The sequence below is a fragment of the Anopheles coustani genome, chromosome 3 (assembly GCF_943734705.1).
Source record: "Anopheles coustani chromosome 3, idAnoCousDA_361_x.2, whole genome shotgun sequence".
Lineage (NCBI taxonomy): Eukaryota > Metazoa > Arthropoda > Insecta > Diptera > Culicidae > Anopheles > Anopheles coustani.
In genome coordinates, this window is record NC_071288.1 from 59,751,662 (window position 1) to 59,770,234 (window position 18,573).

Below are 18,573 nucleotides of genomic sequence, written 5' to 3' on the forward strand. Positions count from 1 at the left end.
GGCTAAGATTTCGACCAAAGTGTGTTATTAGCCGTCCCATTATTTCAAGGAAATATTTTGAAATAATTGTGTGAACGTAAGGATTAGCATCTTGCTCGAGCGGTCGGAATTGGCCAGTGTTTCTGAGAAAGGCAAACCCAAATTGTCCAGGAAGTCAATAGTGCGTGATGATTGTTCAAAGTTCAAAGATAGCAATGTTTCAACAAAATTCTACATGAAGTGAGAGAAAATGAAACGAAGTTCCCAGAAGAATTAGCATCTATGGTTAACCAACAACAACAAAAAGAAGAAATAACAAAAACAATAATTGCAAGAAGTTAGATGTGCAGTGTCGTAATGTCTTTTTGTTGTCTTATAGGTAAAACAAACAATTTCAAAACCGTGAAACCTATCATTGGCAATGGAAGTGAAACATGCGTGTGAATGGATTAGGAAGCTGGTGTTTTGTACGTAGCAAATTAGCCCTTTGCATCGAATATTGCGTCGGTATGTGGTTGTTAAGGTGGTGTAACGACTAAAGTGAAAATAACACATCATAGTAGCTTGAAACAGTGCCCATCAGTACGGTTTGAAATTTGAACGTAAGCCGTTTTTTGAAAATAAGCATAATTCCCGGAAAATATCGCGACTGTCGAAGAAGTGAGATATTTTTTCGCGGAAGACCCATCGGGGTTCCTGGAAAAGCTGCACTAGAAAACGGTGACAGAGTGTCTGTTGATCGATCTTCTCGAGCCGGTCGACGTACGGTTGCGAGATGACATCAACGGGATCGGTGGCGGTGAAACAGGAGCGGCACGATGAGGCCGAAATCAACGAGATGGCGGCCAAGATAATGGAAGCACATAAACAACAGTCGGCCAAGGCGGCTGCAGCGGCAGTGCAGCAAGTGCCTGGCGCGCGACCTGCAGCTGTCGGAGCCACCGTTGCCGCGAACGGAGTCGTGGTGCCGGGGCAGGCGAATATACTCAACTACTTGACACGCAAACCGACGGCGACGACAGTGGGTCCGGCGAACACCATCATGTCAACGGTGGCGGCGGCGCCCTCCACGGCGTTAACGGCACTGCCACTGGGAAGCGGTCAGGGTGTTGCGTCCAACGGTGGAAGCGGAAAAGCGTACGACGGTGGCGGTGATAGCAACGGTAGTGTGAACGGTAGCGGCGAGAAAAAGGCAAATGACGAGGAAAGTCAGAAAGGCCGCTTCGGCTGGGAGACGTTCCCCGGCAAGGTGTACATTCCATGTATTCTGCGCCAGCAGGAGCGCTATTGTGCGGTACGCATGGTGGAGATGAAGCTACTGAACAAGTATCTGACCGTGCTCCATCAGGACATCTACACATGCACGTGCGTCCGATCGTACTACATCACCGAGGCCGAGTGCAAGCTGCTGAACGAGATCAACACCAAACACTGCGATCTTCACTATGGGCGGGAGATGTTCACGCTGAAGGATCTGGTGGTGCGGGTGTCGGACGCGTACAAGTTCCATCAGTTTCTGGACGTCTGCTACAAGAAGCTTACGGTGGGATGCGGCCCGACCAGTGACAAGTGCGGTTTCATACGTATCAACAAAGAGTCGGTGGTGCCGTACACGGTGCGGGATGGGCAGAAGATGGTGCCGCTGTTCTACTTTGAGGGAGAAACGGATAATCTCAAACTGAAGGCAGACAATCTGTCCGGCTGGGACCTTTCCTACCTGAAGTTCTGCTGCAAGGTGCAGGGTATCCGGAACGAGCTGTTCGCAAGTGACTCGGTGGCGGTCATCAGCCTGACCGACATCAAGGGATACTTCCCGCCTGGCACGGAGTTCGAAGACTACTGGCCTAGCAAGGTGGTCGACTCGCAGCTCCTCTGTGGACCAAAGACGAACAACACCGTGCACTGGACACGGCAGCCAGTCCAGCCACCACCGAAGGCTCCGACGATTTTAAACAACACTGCCGCAGTACCGCGAAAGGTTGCCACTAATAATGTCTACCAGGCGCTCCAGACGCAACAGAACCTCGCCAAAACAAACAACCAAATGAACAGTATTACGGCCGCCGTTCAGGTTTGTAATGGTGGCCTTTCCCCAGGCATGTTCATTAGCACCGTCTTTATGCATTTATTAACCTACACATTTGTGTGTTTTTCTTTTAGGCCCTCACAAATAACTGGAACATTGTCAATTCCAACCATACGAATCTACTGTCCGCCCAGCAGGAACAGTTGCTCCGGCTAAGCCAAGCACAGCAGGTACGAACTCCCTTTTGCGCTCTAACGTGCGCTCATACAAAAAAACACTTCCTCCTCCTTCCACGTCGCTGGGGTACGGTGGAAGGATGGAGGAAGAGGCTGGTTATTGAATATTTGGCTAATCTCCCCGTCGGTTAACAGTTACAGTTTCTATCCACCTTGCAGGCGGCTCAGGCGCAGGCACAGATACGCAACATGCAGAGCATGCATTCGATGCAGCAGTATAACACCTACTTGAACAACATGTCACTGACGTCCCGGGCGTCCCAGAATCAACCTGTGCCACCCCCGCTAGTTCGATCGGCGCAAGCGCAGGCCGCTCATCTGTAAGTACATCTCGCGGTTCTGGAACAGCCGCCGATTCAACGGAAGCTCCATCTCTTTCTTCCCTACCAAACCACCCGAGAGAGGAACAAAAGCGCTCTCCGCCAAGCCCATGGGAATGCTGCGAATGTGTTGTTCATTGTTTCCCCATGGAAAGTCTGCCGATGTTTAGACTCAGCTTCGTCTCCGCGGAACACAAGTAGCAGTCAAAACATCGGCGCCCAAAACACATCGACGCATTCCCCCCGGGAAGGCAACTGCCGGCACACTCGCACACGTTCCTTCTTACCCGCTATCCGCAAAGAAATTTGTGTTGTAGTAGAACATTTAATGTTGTAGGTTTATATTTCCGTTCTTCGCGTTCTACACGTTCTATTCACATTAGTACCAATTTTCGTTGAATTAGTCGTATCTAGTAGGGCCTTTTTTAGTTATCTTTGGGTCAGGTTGGGACACTGGGTCGAGTGGAAAGTATACGGAAGACTTATAATACAAAAGATGCGACAAAGAATTATTAGTTTCGACACTGTGGAATAGAGGTTCAATCTCGCATACAAGCTTTTTCCTGTTTTTTCCATTAAAAGAAATCTTGGGATGGATATCGATTGTTCGAAGCCATCTTGGAGCTGAAGCATTCAACAAAACAATCAACAAATCTTGAATTTCTGAAAATTACTGCACTGGCTTAGGTTGGTAGTAGTTTTCCATACTTTTAACTTTACTTCATATTTCATTATAAAATCATTTGATATTTTCAAGAAATAAAAATAAGTTATTGGTTTGCAACAAATACACAGATAGATGATATGATCATTGTAATATTTAAAGAATTTGAACTTTTCCTATTGAATACACTTTAAAGTCCAAAATAAATAATCTAATTGGAATGAGTTTGGATAGTGTTTGAAAAATAATTATAAAATTCGTATCGAGGTTAAATAGATGATTTTAATGAATACATTTTCAAACAATTGGTAATTGAATAATTCACAAATTTGTACGCAGGTATAGTGGCCCAGAGTTTCCTTGGAATGTAAAGTTGCTAGTAGATGTTGAGTTGTTTGCTTCGTTTATACTAAATTACCTTTATTTTGCGTTGATAATATTTGTTTTGGCATATTTTTTTCTTTTGTTGACTTTTGTACACGAAATGCGTTCCTTCCACTATTGGATAGGAATTTAATTAGTGTTGTTATTTTTATTCCCTGGATAGACACATTAATTTGTATCTATTCCCATTTCCTTCCAATGCTACCTTTCTTGTCTTACCGCATCTCCTGCAAAAACTGAACGAAACGACGAATCCTGTTTAATCCTACAACAATATTTTAGCTTATCCCTCAGAGAAGAAGCTTTCTCTCCGTTTCAGAATGTTATCAGTGGTGCTTTCCTTCCTTTCTACGATGGAGATGGTAATGTTGCTGTTGCTTCACGTTGCGCTTGCCCTCGGATACATGCACACACACTTCCGTGGCCTTCCGTGTCCCATCCATCTACCCCGACCTCGAATCGGTCACGAATATAGGCAAACTATAGTAGTCGAATATAGACAAAATGAAAAATCCACATAGCGACCCTATGATCGCCATCACTATGATCGGACTTCAATGAGGCTGTGGAAAACCTTTTGTTCACGTCCTCATCCAATCAAACTAGGTAGATCCATAAAGGCTGTGAAAGATAGGATGAAATTACCTGTGAATGATGTTTTTCTACCAAGGGCTTACACTATTTTTACAGAGAGTTGTACTATTTGAGAGCATTAAAAAGTGCGGTTGCATACGGATTTTTGTCGAATCACAGCATTGCTTTTCTCGAAACCGGCAGTGACGCCGTTGTATCAAGCCTTTCGATGAGGCACTTGAATTGATTTTTGGAAAACCCACAATACACTTTTAATTCCTTGTGAATCGTTTCACTCTGGAAAGATTGCAATAGTTTGAAATCCAACCTGAAGGGATTGATTAGAATAGGGGAATGTTAGTGATTGAGTTAAACAAAAATCATTCACTGTGAACGTGTGTTGGCGGTGCGCGTTCCATGTCCGTGTTCCTTTGAGGCAAGCAACCTGATAAAAAAACACATGTTGTGTATAATGTGCCTTTCTACAGGTCGAATGGTAGTGGCCCGTCCTCCTCAGCCCGCTCAGCCAATAGTAGTGGCAGCAATCCCTTACCGCACCTAAGTCCTGCCCTATCTATATTCGCAACATCCAGCAGCCCCAATGGTACGGTCAACAAGTCCCGTCTGAATTCCCAGCAGATCAGTGAGCTCGCACTGAGCGGTCATCTGGGTTCCAGTGGAAGCGCTAAGGGAACCACCACTACTAGACCGGCCGCTGGTAATAGTGCCCAACATGGTGGTAGCAGTTTCGACGGCTTGTCATTGGGAAGGAACGTCACCATTACCCCTACTACTGTAGCCAGACCAGGTGGAGCCGGTGGACCGAAAAGCACGGAAGCATCGGTAGGATCCTTCGGGTTGTCCTACTATAGTGGTAATGGTTCGAGCAACAACAATGGTACCAAACAACCTATAGCGTATCCGAAGAATCCTATATCGACAACGACTGTCCCGGTTGGTTCGCCAACGCGTGCGTCACCGAAGGGTGTCCAGGCGAGGCAACCTCCACCAGCTCTTATACCTGTCGGTGGTGATAGTTTTCACCCGGAACTGCTGACGCAGCTGCAGACGATGCTTAACAAAGACATTCAAATTTTCAATGAGCAGCTGCTGGAAGCGAGCCGAGGCGCAGAGCGTGCAAATAAGCATAGCAACAACAGCAACAGCAACAGACCACCACCGTCTTCGGTGTCGTCAAATTTGACCTTACCATCGTACTTGGAAAGCACCACCAACAACAACACTGGTTCCTCAGTTTCCAGTGTTATAGTGCACGATAATAGTAGAGCAAGTAGTAGGGTAGATTTTGGCAGGAATCAAAGTGTCATTACTACCGCCAACAGTCGGCATGGTGGCGGAGGAGGGCTGAACGTTCTAGCGGGCCCTGATCCAGGAAGATTTCGAAGCGTATTAGCCGCCGCCGGACTATCGGATGTAATCGATCTATCTTCTCCTCCAAGGTCTAATATGGCAGGAGCGACACTGAATCAGCAGCAGCAAATGGCCGCACATCAGCAGGCAGCAGTCCAACAACAGCAGCAGCAATCACAATCCAACAAACGGTCCGCGTCGAACTTGTCCGGAGGTGGACGTTCCAACACAATCATCAGTTCCTCTAGTGGTAGCAACGGTAGCGGCGGCAGTTCGCTTGGCGTAGGCAGTAATTATAGAAATCCCGGTGCGGCCGTACTACAGCAGCTTCAACAGCAACAGCAACAGCAACAGCAGGCACAACATCACGCTGCGGCCGCTGCGGCAGCCGTTGCTGCGGCTGCTGCTGCCGCCAACATGGCGGATGCTACCCCGCGGCTCGGTAATGTCATCCTGATACCGGAATTGAATGCCAGCGTGACGCCATACAACAAGCCGTACGAGGTGGTGAAGAAACCGGTGGAAAATAAGTTCATCTACTGTGTCAACAAAACACCCTACACCCGGCCTGCTGAGTTATTGATGAGCATCTTCGATCTGAAAGACGTGTTCTTTCCGTACAGCAGCGTTGATGTGTGCCGACGGGTGCTAGCCGCTCTGGATGTTAATCTTTTCATCGGAAACAGGTAGGTGATACACTAACCATGTAAGAACGGGCAGTGGAAATGCTTTCCATACAATATACAATATCTAAATCATTACAAGAAACACGTACGTGAATTATGGTTCTTGCTGCCTTCGGAATTGCCTTTCTGTTATTTGCTTTCTTGAACAATGGCCTTTTAATGTTTATATAAAAAGTGATTTAACTTTTGCCCGAACTCTAATGGAAAGGTTATCCTTTTTTTGCAAAATCATCAAGAATAGAACTACTAAGGTGTAGTCTAACTTCTTCCATGGCGTAATGTCCGATTAAGGGATTATTGGACTTGTGACCTTGGCTTCTCAGTCATGCCTGTCCGATTAAGGGCTTACTGGGCTTGTGTAAGTGAATAGTCAGTCCTCCCGTGCAGGGGTAGGGTGTAGGGTCTTGTATCGGTTAGGATTCGAATTCACATATCAGCTTTGTACCACCAGATCTCACTAGTGATGGTTCAGATGGATAAAATTATGCTATTCTTATTTTTACAAAAACGAAATCTTCGTATAATGTTTTAAATGATTCTATCCAACATCCATCCTTTTGCTTCTGCAAACAGTTGACAAAATTTACAGTTTATGTATACTTTTTCTACTCTACTACCAATTGGGATCGTTAAAAATGAAAGTCGCCATGGAACGAGCCAGAAACCATAAGAATATTTTGACAGTTACTTTTAATGTTGTTTACTTTTATGAACAGCCAGAAAAGTTGGGTAAATTTGCAAATTTGATATATTTCATCTACTGAGCTGCTTGCTCAATTGTTTATTGAGGTAATCGGTGGATGATCTGCGGGACGGTTGCTCGGTGGCAACACCGCCCTACTTGATTTCAACCATACCATTGGGACCAACAGGATCATTATCATTAGTCCGCGATTTTTCCATGAGGAGTGCTTTCAACTGTTTGGGATATTTTGGTGCTTTGGAAGGGTGCACTGAGTTATTTCAACATGTTTTTCGTATATTGGCTTGAATTTACAATAAATGAAAAAGAAGAACGATTAGGCAGTGGCGTAATTAAAGATTAAGCTTACTAGGCATAGGGGGTTAGTTTTTTGAGCAAGGAATTTAATAGAGACCCGTTTGTTAAATGGTCTGTATAATTTTGTTTATCATTGACGACCTGTGCGGTACAATATATTGAGGTCCTTTACTTAGAGAATAGAGTATATATGGTAATTCGTGGTAATGAATTGTTTGTTTTTTTCTTTTCAGTTTACAAATTCAAGCTCTTCAAGAAGCTGGTCGTACAAATATTGATCAAAAGATGCCGTTAGTCCACTTGACGGACGTAATGACATTCATGCCACAGCTGCAGTACATGGTGCGAAGTCAGATTCAGGACACGCCGGCCAACAAAAGGGCACGCATCAGCTAGGAATTGGGGTGGGGGGTACAGCAACAGTGCCCTCAGAGCACGATCGTATCCGATTTAATATCTTCGTCGAATGGAGTTGTCGTCAGTGGTGGTGGTGGTGGTGGAAGCAACGGTGGCAGTATGGTGCACAACAGTGGGTCTTTTTCTGGAGGAAGTATTGTACATCCGGTGTCAACAGCAGCAGCAGCAGCAGCAGCTATCGGTGGCTGGGGTCATCTAACTCCGTCACCGTCCTCCTCGTCGCTGCCGTTGGTCAGTAGTAGCAGTGGTAACAGCAACAGCCTCGGTGGCACTAAGAAATCATCGTCCACATTGTCGACGTCTCTTTCGAGCGTCTCGTCATCTTCATCGGCAGTGGCGGCTGCAGCGACAGCGGCCGCTTTGGCAATGGCTGGAATTTCATCCTCCTGTTCATCGGCTTCTTCGTCTGCGATATTTACGGGCGGAGCATTCAATTCCCCCTCCGCTGGAGGTAGTTCAGGCGGTAGTGCTTCTACATCCACAAGTATGGGCGCCATAACGGGAGGAAACTGTTATGATAAGAAAGCTATGTCGTCTTGTCGGTACCAGCAGGAGAAAATGGCTACCCTTGGGTCGCCTTCGGTGTCGGACTATTTTTCTGATGCCGCCGGAAGCGCTGGAGCCACGTCGTCGTCAGCAGCTACCGCTGCTGCTGTTGCTGCGGCAGCCGCCGCCGCAAGTCGAATGCTAGGCCACGGCTCTTCGATCGTCCCCTCCATGTACTCCTCATTCCAAGAATCGGCACTCGTGGCCGCTGCGGCAGCTGCACAGCAGCAACATCATCATCACCAGCAGCAATCGCAACAGCAAACACAGCAGCACCACCACCATCAGCAGCAGATAGCACAGCACCAACAACAGCAACAACAGCAGGTCGCAGCCGTTAATAACTCTCTGTTCTCGCCACACTTCGGTTCTGGGGCACCGTACCATCCGCCCATGCAAGTTGGCAGTGTATACGAAACCAGCACTGCGGCACGATCGTGTGCTCTACCCTCACCCACTATCTATCCGCCAACGCCACCCCCATCGGCACCGTGGATTCATCCCTGGTACGGGGGTGATACATTTTAGTCAATGCTTTAGTTCCTTCTGCGGTCGTGGTCGTTTCGAACGCTTTTGCTTCACAATGCTGCAATCACCTTCATGTGGCGTCTAAGAGAAGTCTTTTTCCATTACAGTAGGAAGAAAAAGTCCATAGCAGCACGATTACGACGCAGCATTTTCGGTACGATAAGTGTAACAAATGCTTTTGCAAAACTACGATGTGCTTACAGAATGCACATAGTACTAGTTTCGTGCGCAGGGAAGGAATGTGTGCGGGCAAGGTACCTTCTCCACGTGAGTTTGGAATATAAACGAAACCAACAGAGACTAGAATCGTAAGAGACGATATTTTACCGAAACTCTATAAGACGGTGTCTTAATAGGAAGCAAACTGCTAAAAAGATGAGTTGATTTGTATAATCTAGCATATCAATGTTACGCTTGATAGCTGTTCAGGAGCATTTGTCGGTAATCGATCGTCATAACAAGTACGAGAATGGAACCATGCACCCGGACCTGAAGAAATAACCAGGCAAAACTAATAGCGGATGAACAATGTGTGTATGTTTTAATAACGATGAAATGGTACGGACAGCTATGGCCTCGAACATTGTTGTACGATTCAATGGAACAACATAAGACAGACGATCATGGAGCGGCAACACTGAAGTCGGTAAACAAAAGTTACTATCGCTTACATGCGACATCATTAAACTAGAACTGTTTTCTGTTTTACAACCTTAAACTTGATTCCGGGAGCGAACCGTCAGTGGTAGGAAAGCGGCGGACACATTCTTTTTTACTGAATTTCCCAATCCCTCGAGTGGACCTAAGTGGAGGCAAAATACTAGATGAGTTGAACTATTTTAAAACGGATGTACATACCAAACTTCCCAAGGAATGGACGAAAATGAATGAAAGAAAAAGTAAACTATATAGGCATTATCAAGTTTGGTGAAAGCAATCTACTGGATAGGATAAAAAAGGATTACATTTGCTGTGAAACAACAACAAAAAAAAGGAAATAATTAACATACTAATAGCAATGAATTACCTTGTTGTTCTCGGCCACCGCAAATCTGTAAGGAATACGAGAACCTTTTAAAACAAGTCTCGCCAAAGTTTCGGAGCACAAATGAAAGCAGCAGCATTAGCATGACTGAAGAACGAAGTATAAGGAGTATGTATAAGGAGATATTGTAGCGAGAAACTGTGAATGAAATGCAATTGCAGTTTGTAATGTGGAAAATATTAGACTGAAATGGAGTGGGGGTGCATGTCGATGAACAAGAGGAAATTTTATGTAGTTTCTTTTGGGCACACCTTCTATTGTTATGTAGGATTAATGTTATTTGGGTTCAGTTCATTTTTTGTTTGTTTTTGGAACACCCTGATGATAGTCCACAACTGTTTCGAGAAGTGACGAAACAGCGACAAAAATACATTAGAGTAGCACTAGAGGTAGCATGTCACATTGATGTGATGAAGGATTCATTCATTCCTACGCTATTTAGTTGAAGACGAGGGAAGAGCTTGTTTGCCATTATTTCGTTTGTTAAATTGGATACATTAAAAGAAAAAGGAAAAGAAAAATGAATTTATCTGTATGCGAAACCACCGATTGCGTACGTAGCGCAATCATAAGGCATTTTTAATCTTTTAAATTTGCTATGTGTAGCGGTACGAAAAAGGTATTGTCTTAGGATTTAGGTAGGTTATATTTTTTTCAATTAATATTTATTTCAAACACACATTTCATAACACAAAAGAATCGAACAAATGTGAATGTTGACTATGAAAGGACTCAAAATCAATACGTCAGATACCAGTAAAATGAATTCGAATGTTTTTTGCTTTATTTTTTTTGCCTTAGATTGGAGAGCGTCAGTGTATGCATAGCAAGTTCAAGGATTTTTTTTGTTCTTTTTTGTCGTAAGGCATCGGTTCGACTATGGTTATGTTTTTGCAACAAAAACCGGGAAAAGTTCAAGAAATCATATTTGTATGCAAATCTCCAAGAAAACACTTAATGAGTCATGCCAGCGGAGGAGAAGCTACCAGGAGCAGGTCTCAATTAGAGAGATACAAAAGCAACAATAAAGTAATCGTTCGAGATTCGAAGAAATGTACAAGGAAGGTAAAATATGATTGTTGGATTTGAATTAATTGAAAGAAACATTCTTATGCCCCATAATTTTGATTTGATATGTTAGTGTAAGGATACAGTTAATCGTCCTAATTGTCAAAATTTGGTTTGTTATTTCAGCATTCTTTGTTTGAAAGTTTGAAAAAAAGAAATGATTATCTGCGCGTGAATTTTACAAAGACCATTAGAGGAAATTTACATCAATCACGCGTGGTCTCAACGATGTGGATAGGGTAATAATAATGATTTTGTGCATTAAATATTTGAATTTTTAGTTTTCTTCGTACGGAAAAGCACAAAAGCAAAAATTTACTATTTATACTATTATTATCAAAACACTTGACTATCAAAATAATTAGAACAAGGTTATCTCAACGAGGTTTTGTAAATCATGTCTGAGCTTATTTGGTGTGTCAAAAATGAGAAATTCATCAAAAATTTTATACTTATGCTTATTTTTTGGGCGATTTAGTACACTTTTGGGCTGGAGCCATACAACACTTAGAAACAAATCCGGACGTATGATTACAGACTTTTCTTTTTCTAAAAAAAGCCAGTCAAAGTAATCTTGTTTAAAAAATAATTTTATGTTTTAAATGCTTCAAAGTTACTTTCAAATAAATAAATAAACAATAAAAGATCAATTTTGTTATTTGAAAAAATAACAGAAAAAGAAAATGGGAAGCTTTACTTTTTCAAATGTTTTAAGGTCAGTTCATTGAAATTTTTCTATTATCTGATATGAAAATAGAAAATTAAAGAACAGATTTGACGGTTGAAAGTGATATTCTTTATTTCAATAATTTTCTTTGTCAATCGCGTTATGCTCTTTTTAGGCGGAGGCGGTGAAGTCAGCCGTTACCGCGGTACACGTGGTTTTTCCGCTTTGTTTAAGGAAAATTTCAATTCGCTTTTCAGCTGCGCCGAACGAACGAGAGCCGCGGAGAACAGCATGCTCCGTCGCTCGCAACAGAAGAAACGTGTGGGTTTCCCTTCTTGTTTCTAGGAGCAACCGCGGTTCGATGGAATGCCAAGAGCGGACAAATTGTGCTAGCAGATAAATGGTGAGAGTAAACAGTACGGAGAACTGGCCACCGTCCGTCCGGAACATGTGCGCGCTGTTCCGAGCGGTTCCATGGCGGCTTGGAGGCTGTTTCGGTAGTGTGGTTTGTTAGACAAACAGTTCGTACAAAAGTCAGCCACGGTTTACGCTGAAAGCGGATGAACGAACAAAATACAACTGCCTCCTTAAATAAAATAACAAATGTCTCTCGTTTTCTCGAGCTCGGATTCTCTCCCATTTTCTCACAGCTCCCAGCTCGCTCACGTTGGTGGCAGATGGATTTGATTATTGTCAAAAATTTTCCTGATGACGTTTCCAGTTTGGGATTTTCCTGTTAAGCCGTATCTTGTACGTGTGTTGGACGTGGAGTGCACGACCAATGCCGTTGTTATTCTTCCAGCATGATTTACTTACTCCCGAACGGATGTATCCATCTTCCTATCCAGTGTGAAAGATTTCTTTGAGAAGAAGAAACGTATGGCCATGCAATTACCGTTTTTATCCTGTCGATCGGTTCATCGTGTGCTGACGGAAGTTATTGAAATTGCGAATGTAAATTGCTATAAAATGTTCGATCAACTTATCCCGGTCGGATTGATGAAGAATTAGTGGCAAGGGTTGGTCCAACAGTGCAATGTGTCAACGAAGAAGAAAACGAGCAAGTGGCTCAGTAGAAGTGCAAAATGAGATCAGTCATTAATATTTGAAAAGAACCACTGATGCGGTTCCTACTAGTTCGGTGTACAGCAGGAAACCGTGGAACGGAATCGTTTTGTCAAGCGTTTGCTACGATAACACAATGCAACGGGAAGAAGTAGGAAGTGTTAAACCCCGTTTTCTCATCTAGCTGGCAAACGCAAAAAGCCTTTGTTTCTCGTCGAGATGCTGAGGCTTCTCGGATGCAATGCCTTACTAGGATCGTATGCTGATTTCTTCAGCACGGTAGCAAAAATGGTTGGCTTTCTCTGTTGTCTTCTTTACAATATCAATGATTCGTGAGCCTGGTGATACAATGGTGCTACCAAAAGCGGAAATCGACGAATGTGAGAGTGAATCCTTGTGGGAAAAGGTGTGAATGAGTGATAAACGAAAGTGTTTTCCCGTTTCCTAAAAGAACTTTCCTTGGCTAGGAACTGTACAAGCCGCCTCTTTTGATGTGTGTAGTGACCTAGTGCGGATGAAGAAGCCCTGAGAAGACGTGAGAACATGTCCTCGGGTCGTGTGTAGAAAAGGTCGTGAACGATAAACAACGAAATGCGATACCAATTCATCGAAATACGTACACGACGAAAATGATCTTCGCATGGATGCTGTTCGACAAAGGACAACAGATAAAATGTATGTTATAATGTGTAAATTCACTGCCTAGTCAGCGGTCAACCAACACTTTGGGTGTGTATCGGAAATTCGGAAGAAATCGCCCCCGTCTAGAGGATCTTCTCAATAATGGAACGTGTTTGGCGTAAGGTGAATCAGGGATTGACGTTGCGGTCGTCTTCGTCGAAAGTCGCGACAGGAAGTGGAGCTGGTGCTGGTGCTGGTGGTGGTACTGGAGGTACCCATGCCCCACCATCCGGCGCCCCTACAGCAGTTCCAGTCGCTGGGAGTTCGGCCACTGGAGCGGCTGCTGGGTTTCCCCATTCGACGGATACCACTAGCTCGGCCGGATTCGGCGAATCACAGGTGGTGGCCGTCCAGCGTCGGCGTTCCGTGGTGCCTCAAGCGAGCACAGCATCCTCAGAAAAACGGCGACGCCGGCGACGACGCAGTCGCCCCAGCAGAGAAGGGTAAGCTGACTCACGTTGACTTTTTCCAACGCGATCATTGACCGCTTTGGGAAAAATCAACAGGATATTTGTTGTGTTTGGATGGTCTTGCTACATGTTAAGTTTTGTGTGGGAGCATTACATTTTCAACAGTATGTTTTAGTCAATTGACTGATTAAATTGTTCTTGTTGAAATGTTTATAGTTATAGTTTAATATTTATATTTTACCGCAGCATTTTATTGATCCTTATTTGATATATTCAAATAACGAAGCTCATGAAGAATAATAAAATACATGACAATATTAGTCTCCGAAATAATATTTTAAACTAAACGCATTGAAAATAAATTATACTGCACAACATTACGGTCGGATTTTTTTCTTATCAAACCCAACGTGGTAAATAATCTCAAAATGAAGAAACAAAATTGTGAACAAGACTAATGAGAAATTTTTAATTGATCGAAATTCAATAGGAAGCCCAAGAACTTTAAATTTGTCAAGTTCTACATAGGTTAACTTTACGCGACTTCTTTGCTAAGATGGTGTAATTTTTTTAAATAATAGGTCGGAATGCAGCCTGTTAGTTGAGAACATAAATTTAACGATTATGATAATAATTTTTGCAAATTGTTTAATTTTAGTTCACTTTCCTGTTCAAACTGAGAAACGCTAATTTTTATGAGAAAAATCTCAATAGGTAAAAATATTTTAAAGTCAAAGTTTAAATTTGGAATTTACAATAAGTCAACTATGAATTTTCGTAATTTTGTAAAGTTTTTATCATTTTAAGGAAAAGTTTACCGCCTTTGTACAGTGACAGAAAAACAAAATAGTAATATGCGTTTGAAGTAGTGATTTAAACTCTGGATCCTTATTCTTCGCAGCACTTCGCAAGCCGGACATTCATCTGGAGGCCATCACAAAGGCCATTCGTCCAGTGGTCGGAGGACTAACAACGCCCAATCCGTCACTATCGCGCAACAGTCCAACGAACAATCGCTAAGACAACGAGCCGTGGCGCGCTTGAAGATGTTCAATTTCAATCTCAACTGGGACCTTCATATGACGCAGTGCAAGCCGTGCGGGTAAGTGTCTCTACCAGTTGTCCGGTTCAGTTCGTGGCCGCCCGGAAGTGGTCCACATCGTGAGATGTTTCCAAGACGCCCCACAGTAGTGACAGTGTTTCGTTTTCGCTCTCGGTGGCAATTTCCGTAATGGCTTGACCCAATTTTCTCTGCCCGCAGTTGGCGTTTTTAAATACAGAGTGTATTTCTTTCTTCTTTCTGGGTTTTCTTTTTACGTTCTTCACTCTCATTCAACCTCTCTATTGGTTTCTCGATTCACTCTGCTTTTCATCCCGTCGTCTCCAGGCCGAAAAGTGGCAACATTATCACTCGCAGGCTGTGTCGCAATCGACGCGGCGAGGACAACGAACTCTACCGCTCGAACAGCTTCAAATTCGAGCGGTTCGAACGAAAGGATCCGATGGAGACGGGCACGAGGACGATGCTGAGGAAACAGGTAGGACGGAAAAGAGGGGTGTTGTGGGTTTGTATGTGAGAAGATTTTTTATTGTAAATTATCTGGGGATTTATCATCATTGTGCTCATTTCAATTTTTTTTAAATTAATTTTTAAAACAGTAAAAGTAAAGCTGATTTTATCAAGTTGGAAGGACTCTAAGTCGAAGTTCTTAGAAAGTTAATGGAAATAAAACAATTAGGATGTGAGTTTACTTTAAAGCTGCCTACGAGCTACCAAATTCAAAACTAGAAAAACGAAATTTGAGGATACTAGGTAAAACGGCCCGGTTACACGGGCCAGTTACAGTACCCATTGCACGGGTCCCAGTTACAGTGCCCGTTTACAGGGCCCGTTTACAGGACACGTTGAATGTTCCCAGTTAAAGGGCCCGGTAACACGGCCAATTTACAGGGCCCGGTTACACGGCCCGGTTACAGGACTCAGTTCACAGGGCCCGGTAAGTCGGCCCGTTGACAGATCCCGGTTACAGGGCCCGTTTACAGGGCCTAACCTTATGAATGTAGTTTACTGCTTAATTTTATTCTGCATTGGTTATTTCCATTACGTTGCAGCACCACTTTTTCCAAGAATACATGCAATGTTCGAAAAAATTGTCCCTAAAATCTCGAAAACGTTTCATTTCCTTCGTACTGCAAACTTTGAATGAAACTGTGTAGCACGTTCACGCTTTGCCGTTTTCATTTCGGCAAAGTAACCATCGACTACCAAAAACTCGTCCAGCGCAAGAAAAATTTCCCCTACCATGCTGCATCCATAGTATCCTTAGCAAAATAACAGCAAGTGGGGAAACCGTACAGTGCGTGGGAAAACCGGAACGTCGAAATTGTGCATCTCACTTTGGCGCTCGCTTCGCTCGTTCAACGGTGCTATTGCTATCTAAGCTCAAGGTAGAAATTGTCGAAATTGTGCATCTCACTTTCACGCTCGCTTCGCTCGTTCACCTTCGTTATTGCTATCTAAGCTCAAGGTAGAAATTTCATCTCGCTTACGTGCTCGCTTCGCTCAATCGTACTGTCTAATGGAACCACTCAGTTAGCGGAGTTTGTATACGGGACTAGGTAAAACGGCCCGGTTACACGGCCCAGTTACAGGTCCCGGTTCCAGGGCCCGTTGGCAGGTCCTGGTAACACGGCCCGTTTACAGGGCCCGGTAACACGGCCCGTTTACAGGGCCAGGTTACAGTGCACGTTTACAGGGCCCGTTTACAGGACCCGTTGACTGGACCCGGTCACAGTGCCCGGTAACACGGCCCGTTTACAGGGCCCGGTAACACGGCCCGTTTACAGAGCCCTGTAACACGGCCAATTTACAGGGCCCGGTAAACGGCGGTAAGACGGCCCTTTTACAGGGCCCAGTAACACAGCTCGTTTACAGAGCCCGGTAGCACGGCCTGTTTACAGGGCCCGGTAACACGGCCCGTTGACTGGTTCCGGTTACAGGGCCCGGTAACACGAACAATTTACAGGACCCGTTTACATGGCCCGGTAACACGGCCCGTTTACAGGGCTCGGTAAACGGTGGTAACACGGCCCGTTTACAGAGCCCGGTTAAATTGCCCATTTACAGGACCCGTTTACATGGCCCGGTGTCACGACCCGTTAACAGGACCCGCTTACGTGGCCCGTTTGCAGGGCCCGGTAAAAGGCCCGTTTACTGGGCCCAACCTTATGGATGTAGTTTTATTTTGCGTTGGTTATTTTTATTCTGCGTTGGTTATTTTCATCACGTTGAAGAACCACCTTTCCCAAGAGTAAATGCAATGTTCGATTCGAAATTGTCCCCAAAATCACGAAAACGTTTCATTTCGTTTTGTATGCCCAGAGAAAACGGGAACTATTTTACTACGATGGTGCAAACATTATTACGCATACGGTATGGTATACACGGTGGTGCAAACATTATCACGCATACGGTATTTGGTTTCCCTTAGCAACAGAATAGCGGTTAAGGGGAAATTTCGACGCTTAGGGGAAATTTCGACGCGTAGAAATTGTGCATCTTACTTTGGCGCTCGCTTCGCTCGGCATCTTCGCTATTGCTATCTAAGCTCAAGGTAGAAATTGTCGAAATTGTCTGCATCTCACTTTCGCACTCCCTTCACTCGCTTTCAATGCTATTGCTATCTAAGCTCATGGCATGGTGTAACAGTAATTTTAGAGTGGACTAGGTAAAACGGCCCGGTTACACGGCCCAGTTACAGGGCCCGTTTACAGGGCCAGGTTACAGTGCCCGTTTACAGGGCCCGGCAACACGAACAATTTACAGGACCCGTTTGCATTGCCCGTTGACAGGGCCCGTTTGCAGGTCCCGGTAACACGGCCCGTTTCCAGGACACGGTTGCAGGACCGTACATGGTCCGGTGACACGGCCCGGTTACACGGCCCAGTTACAGGACCCGTTTACAGAGGGCCCGGTAACACGGCCCGTTTACAGGGCCCGTTGACAGGTCCCGGTTACAGGGCCCGTTGACAGGTCCTGGTTACAGGTCCCGGTAACACGGCCAATTTACATGGCCCATTTACAGAGCCCGTGTGCAGGTCCTGTTTACAGGGCCCGGTATTACGTTCAATTTACAGTGCCCGTTTACAGGGCCCGGTAGTTTTATTGTTGATTTTATTCTGCGTTGGTTATTTTCATTTCGTTGAAGCACCACCTTTCCCAAGATTAAATGCAATGTTCGATTCGAAATTGTCCCCAAAATCACGAAAACGTTTCATTTCGTAACTATTTCAAACTTTTGAATGAAACTGTATAGCAGATTTCCGCTTTGCTTTATTTTTCGGCAAAGTAACCATCGATAATCAATGTAACCATCGATTACCAAAAATTCATTCAACGTTCATCAAACCGCGCAACCAATCAGAGCGCAAGAAAAATTTCCCCTTCCATCGTGCATCCTTAGTATCCTTAGCTACAGCAGCAAAGTGCGTGGGAAAACCGGAACGTCGAAATTGTGCATCTCACTTTGGCGCTCGCTTCGCTCGACATCTTCGCTATTGCTATCTAAGCTCAAGGTAGAAATTGCCGAAATTGTCTGCATCTCGCTTTGGTGCTCCCTTCACTCGCTTTCAATGCTATTGCTATCTAAGCTCATGGCATGGTGTAAGCGTAATTTGAGAGTGGACTAGTTAAAACGGCCCGGTTACAGGGCTACGCATGCAAATAGAATGACGATCCGAATACAGAACAACGCGTGCAAAAAAACTTGATTGACCGAAAGAAGAACATATTTATTGTAGTTGGGGTTCAACTCGAACAACTATGTGGTTCGAACTCAGCTGTTTAAAACAGTCCCGTCTTAAACACTTCCATGTCTTTTCTCGTAGAAATGATGACGTGAGTGATC

General features: G+C 44.4%; 1 protein-coding gene across 2 annotated transcripts; it reads left to right on the forward strand.

Annotated features, from left to right (window-relative positions):
* Positions 1 to 529: 529 nt before the first annotated feature.
* On the forward strand, positions 530 to 7,768 carry LOC131261265 (uncharacterized). 2 transcript variants are annotated; one of them, XM_058263251.1, is made up of 5 exons: positions 530 to 2,050; positions 2,140 to 2,235; positions 2,377 to 2,561; positions 5,643 to 6,239; positions 7,473 to 7,768. In XM_058263251.1, exons 1-5 carry the CDS (start codon positions 755 to 757, stop codon positions 7,633 to 7,635), a joined length of 2,337 nt encoding a protein of 778 aa, XP_058119234.1. In that variant the 5' UTR covers positions 530 to 754; the 3' UTR covers positions 7,636 to 7,768. The 2 variants fall into 2 exon arrangements, with proteins under 2 accessions (XP_058119234.1, XP_058119233.1); XM_058263250.1 differs by having other exon boundaries at positions 2,401 to 2,561; positions 4,671 to 6,239; positions 7,473 to 7,635.
* The last annotated feature ends 10,805 nt before the right edge of the window (positions 7,769 to 18,573 follow it).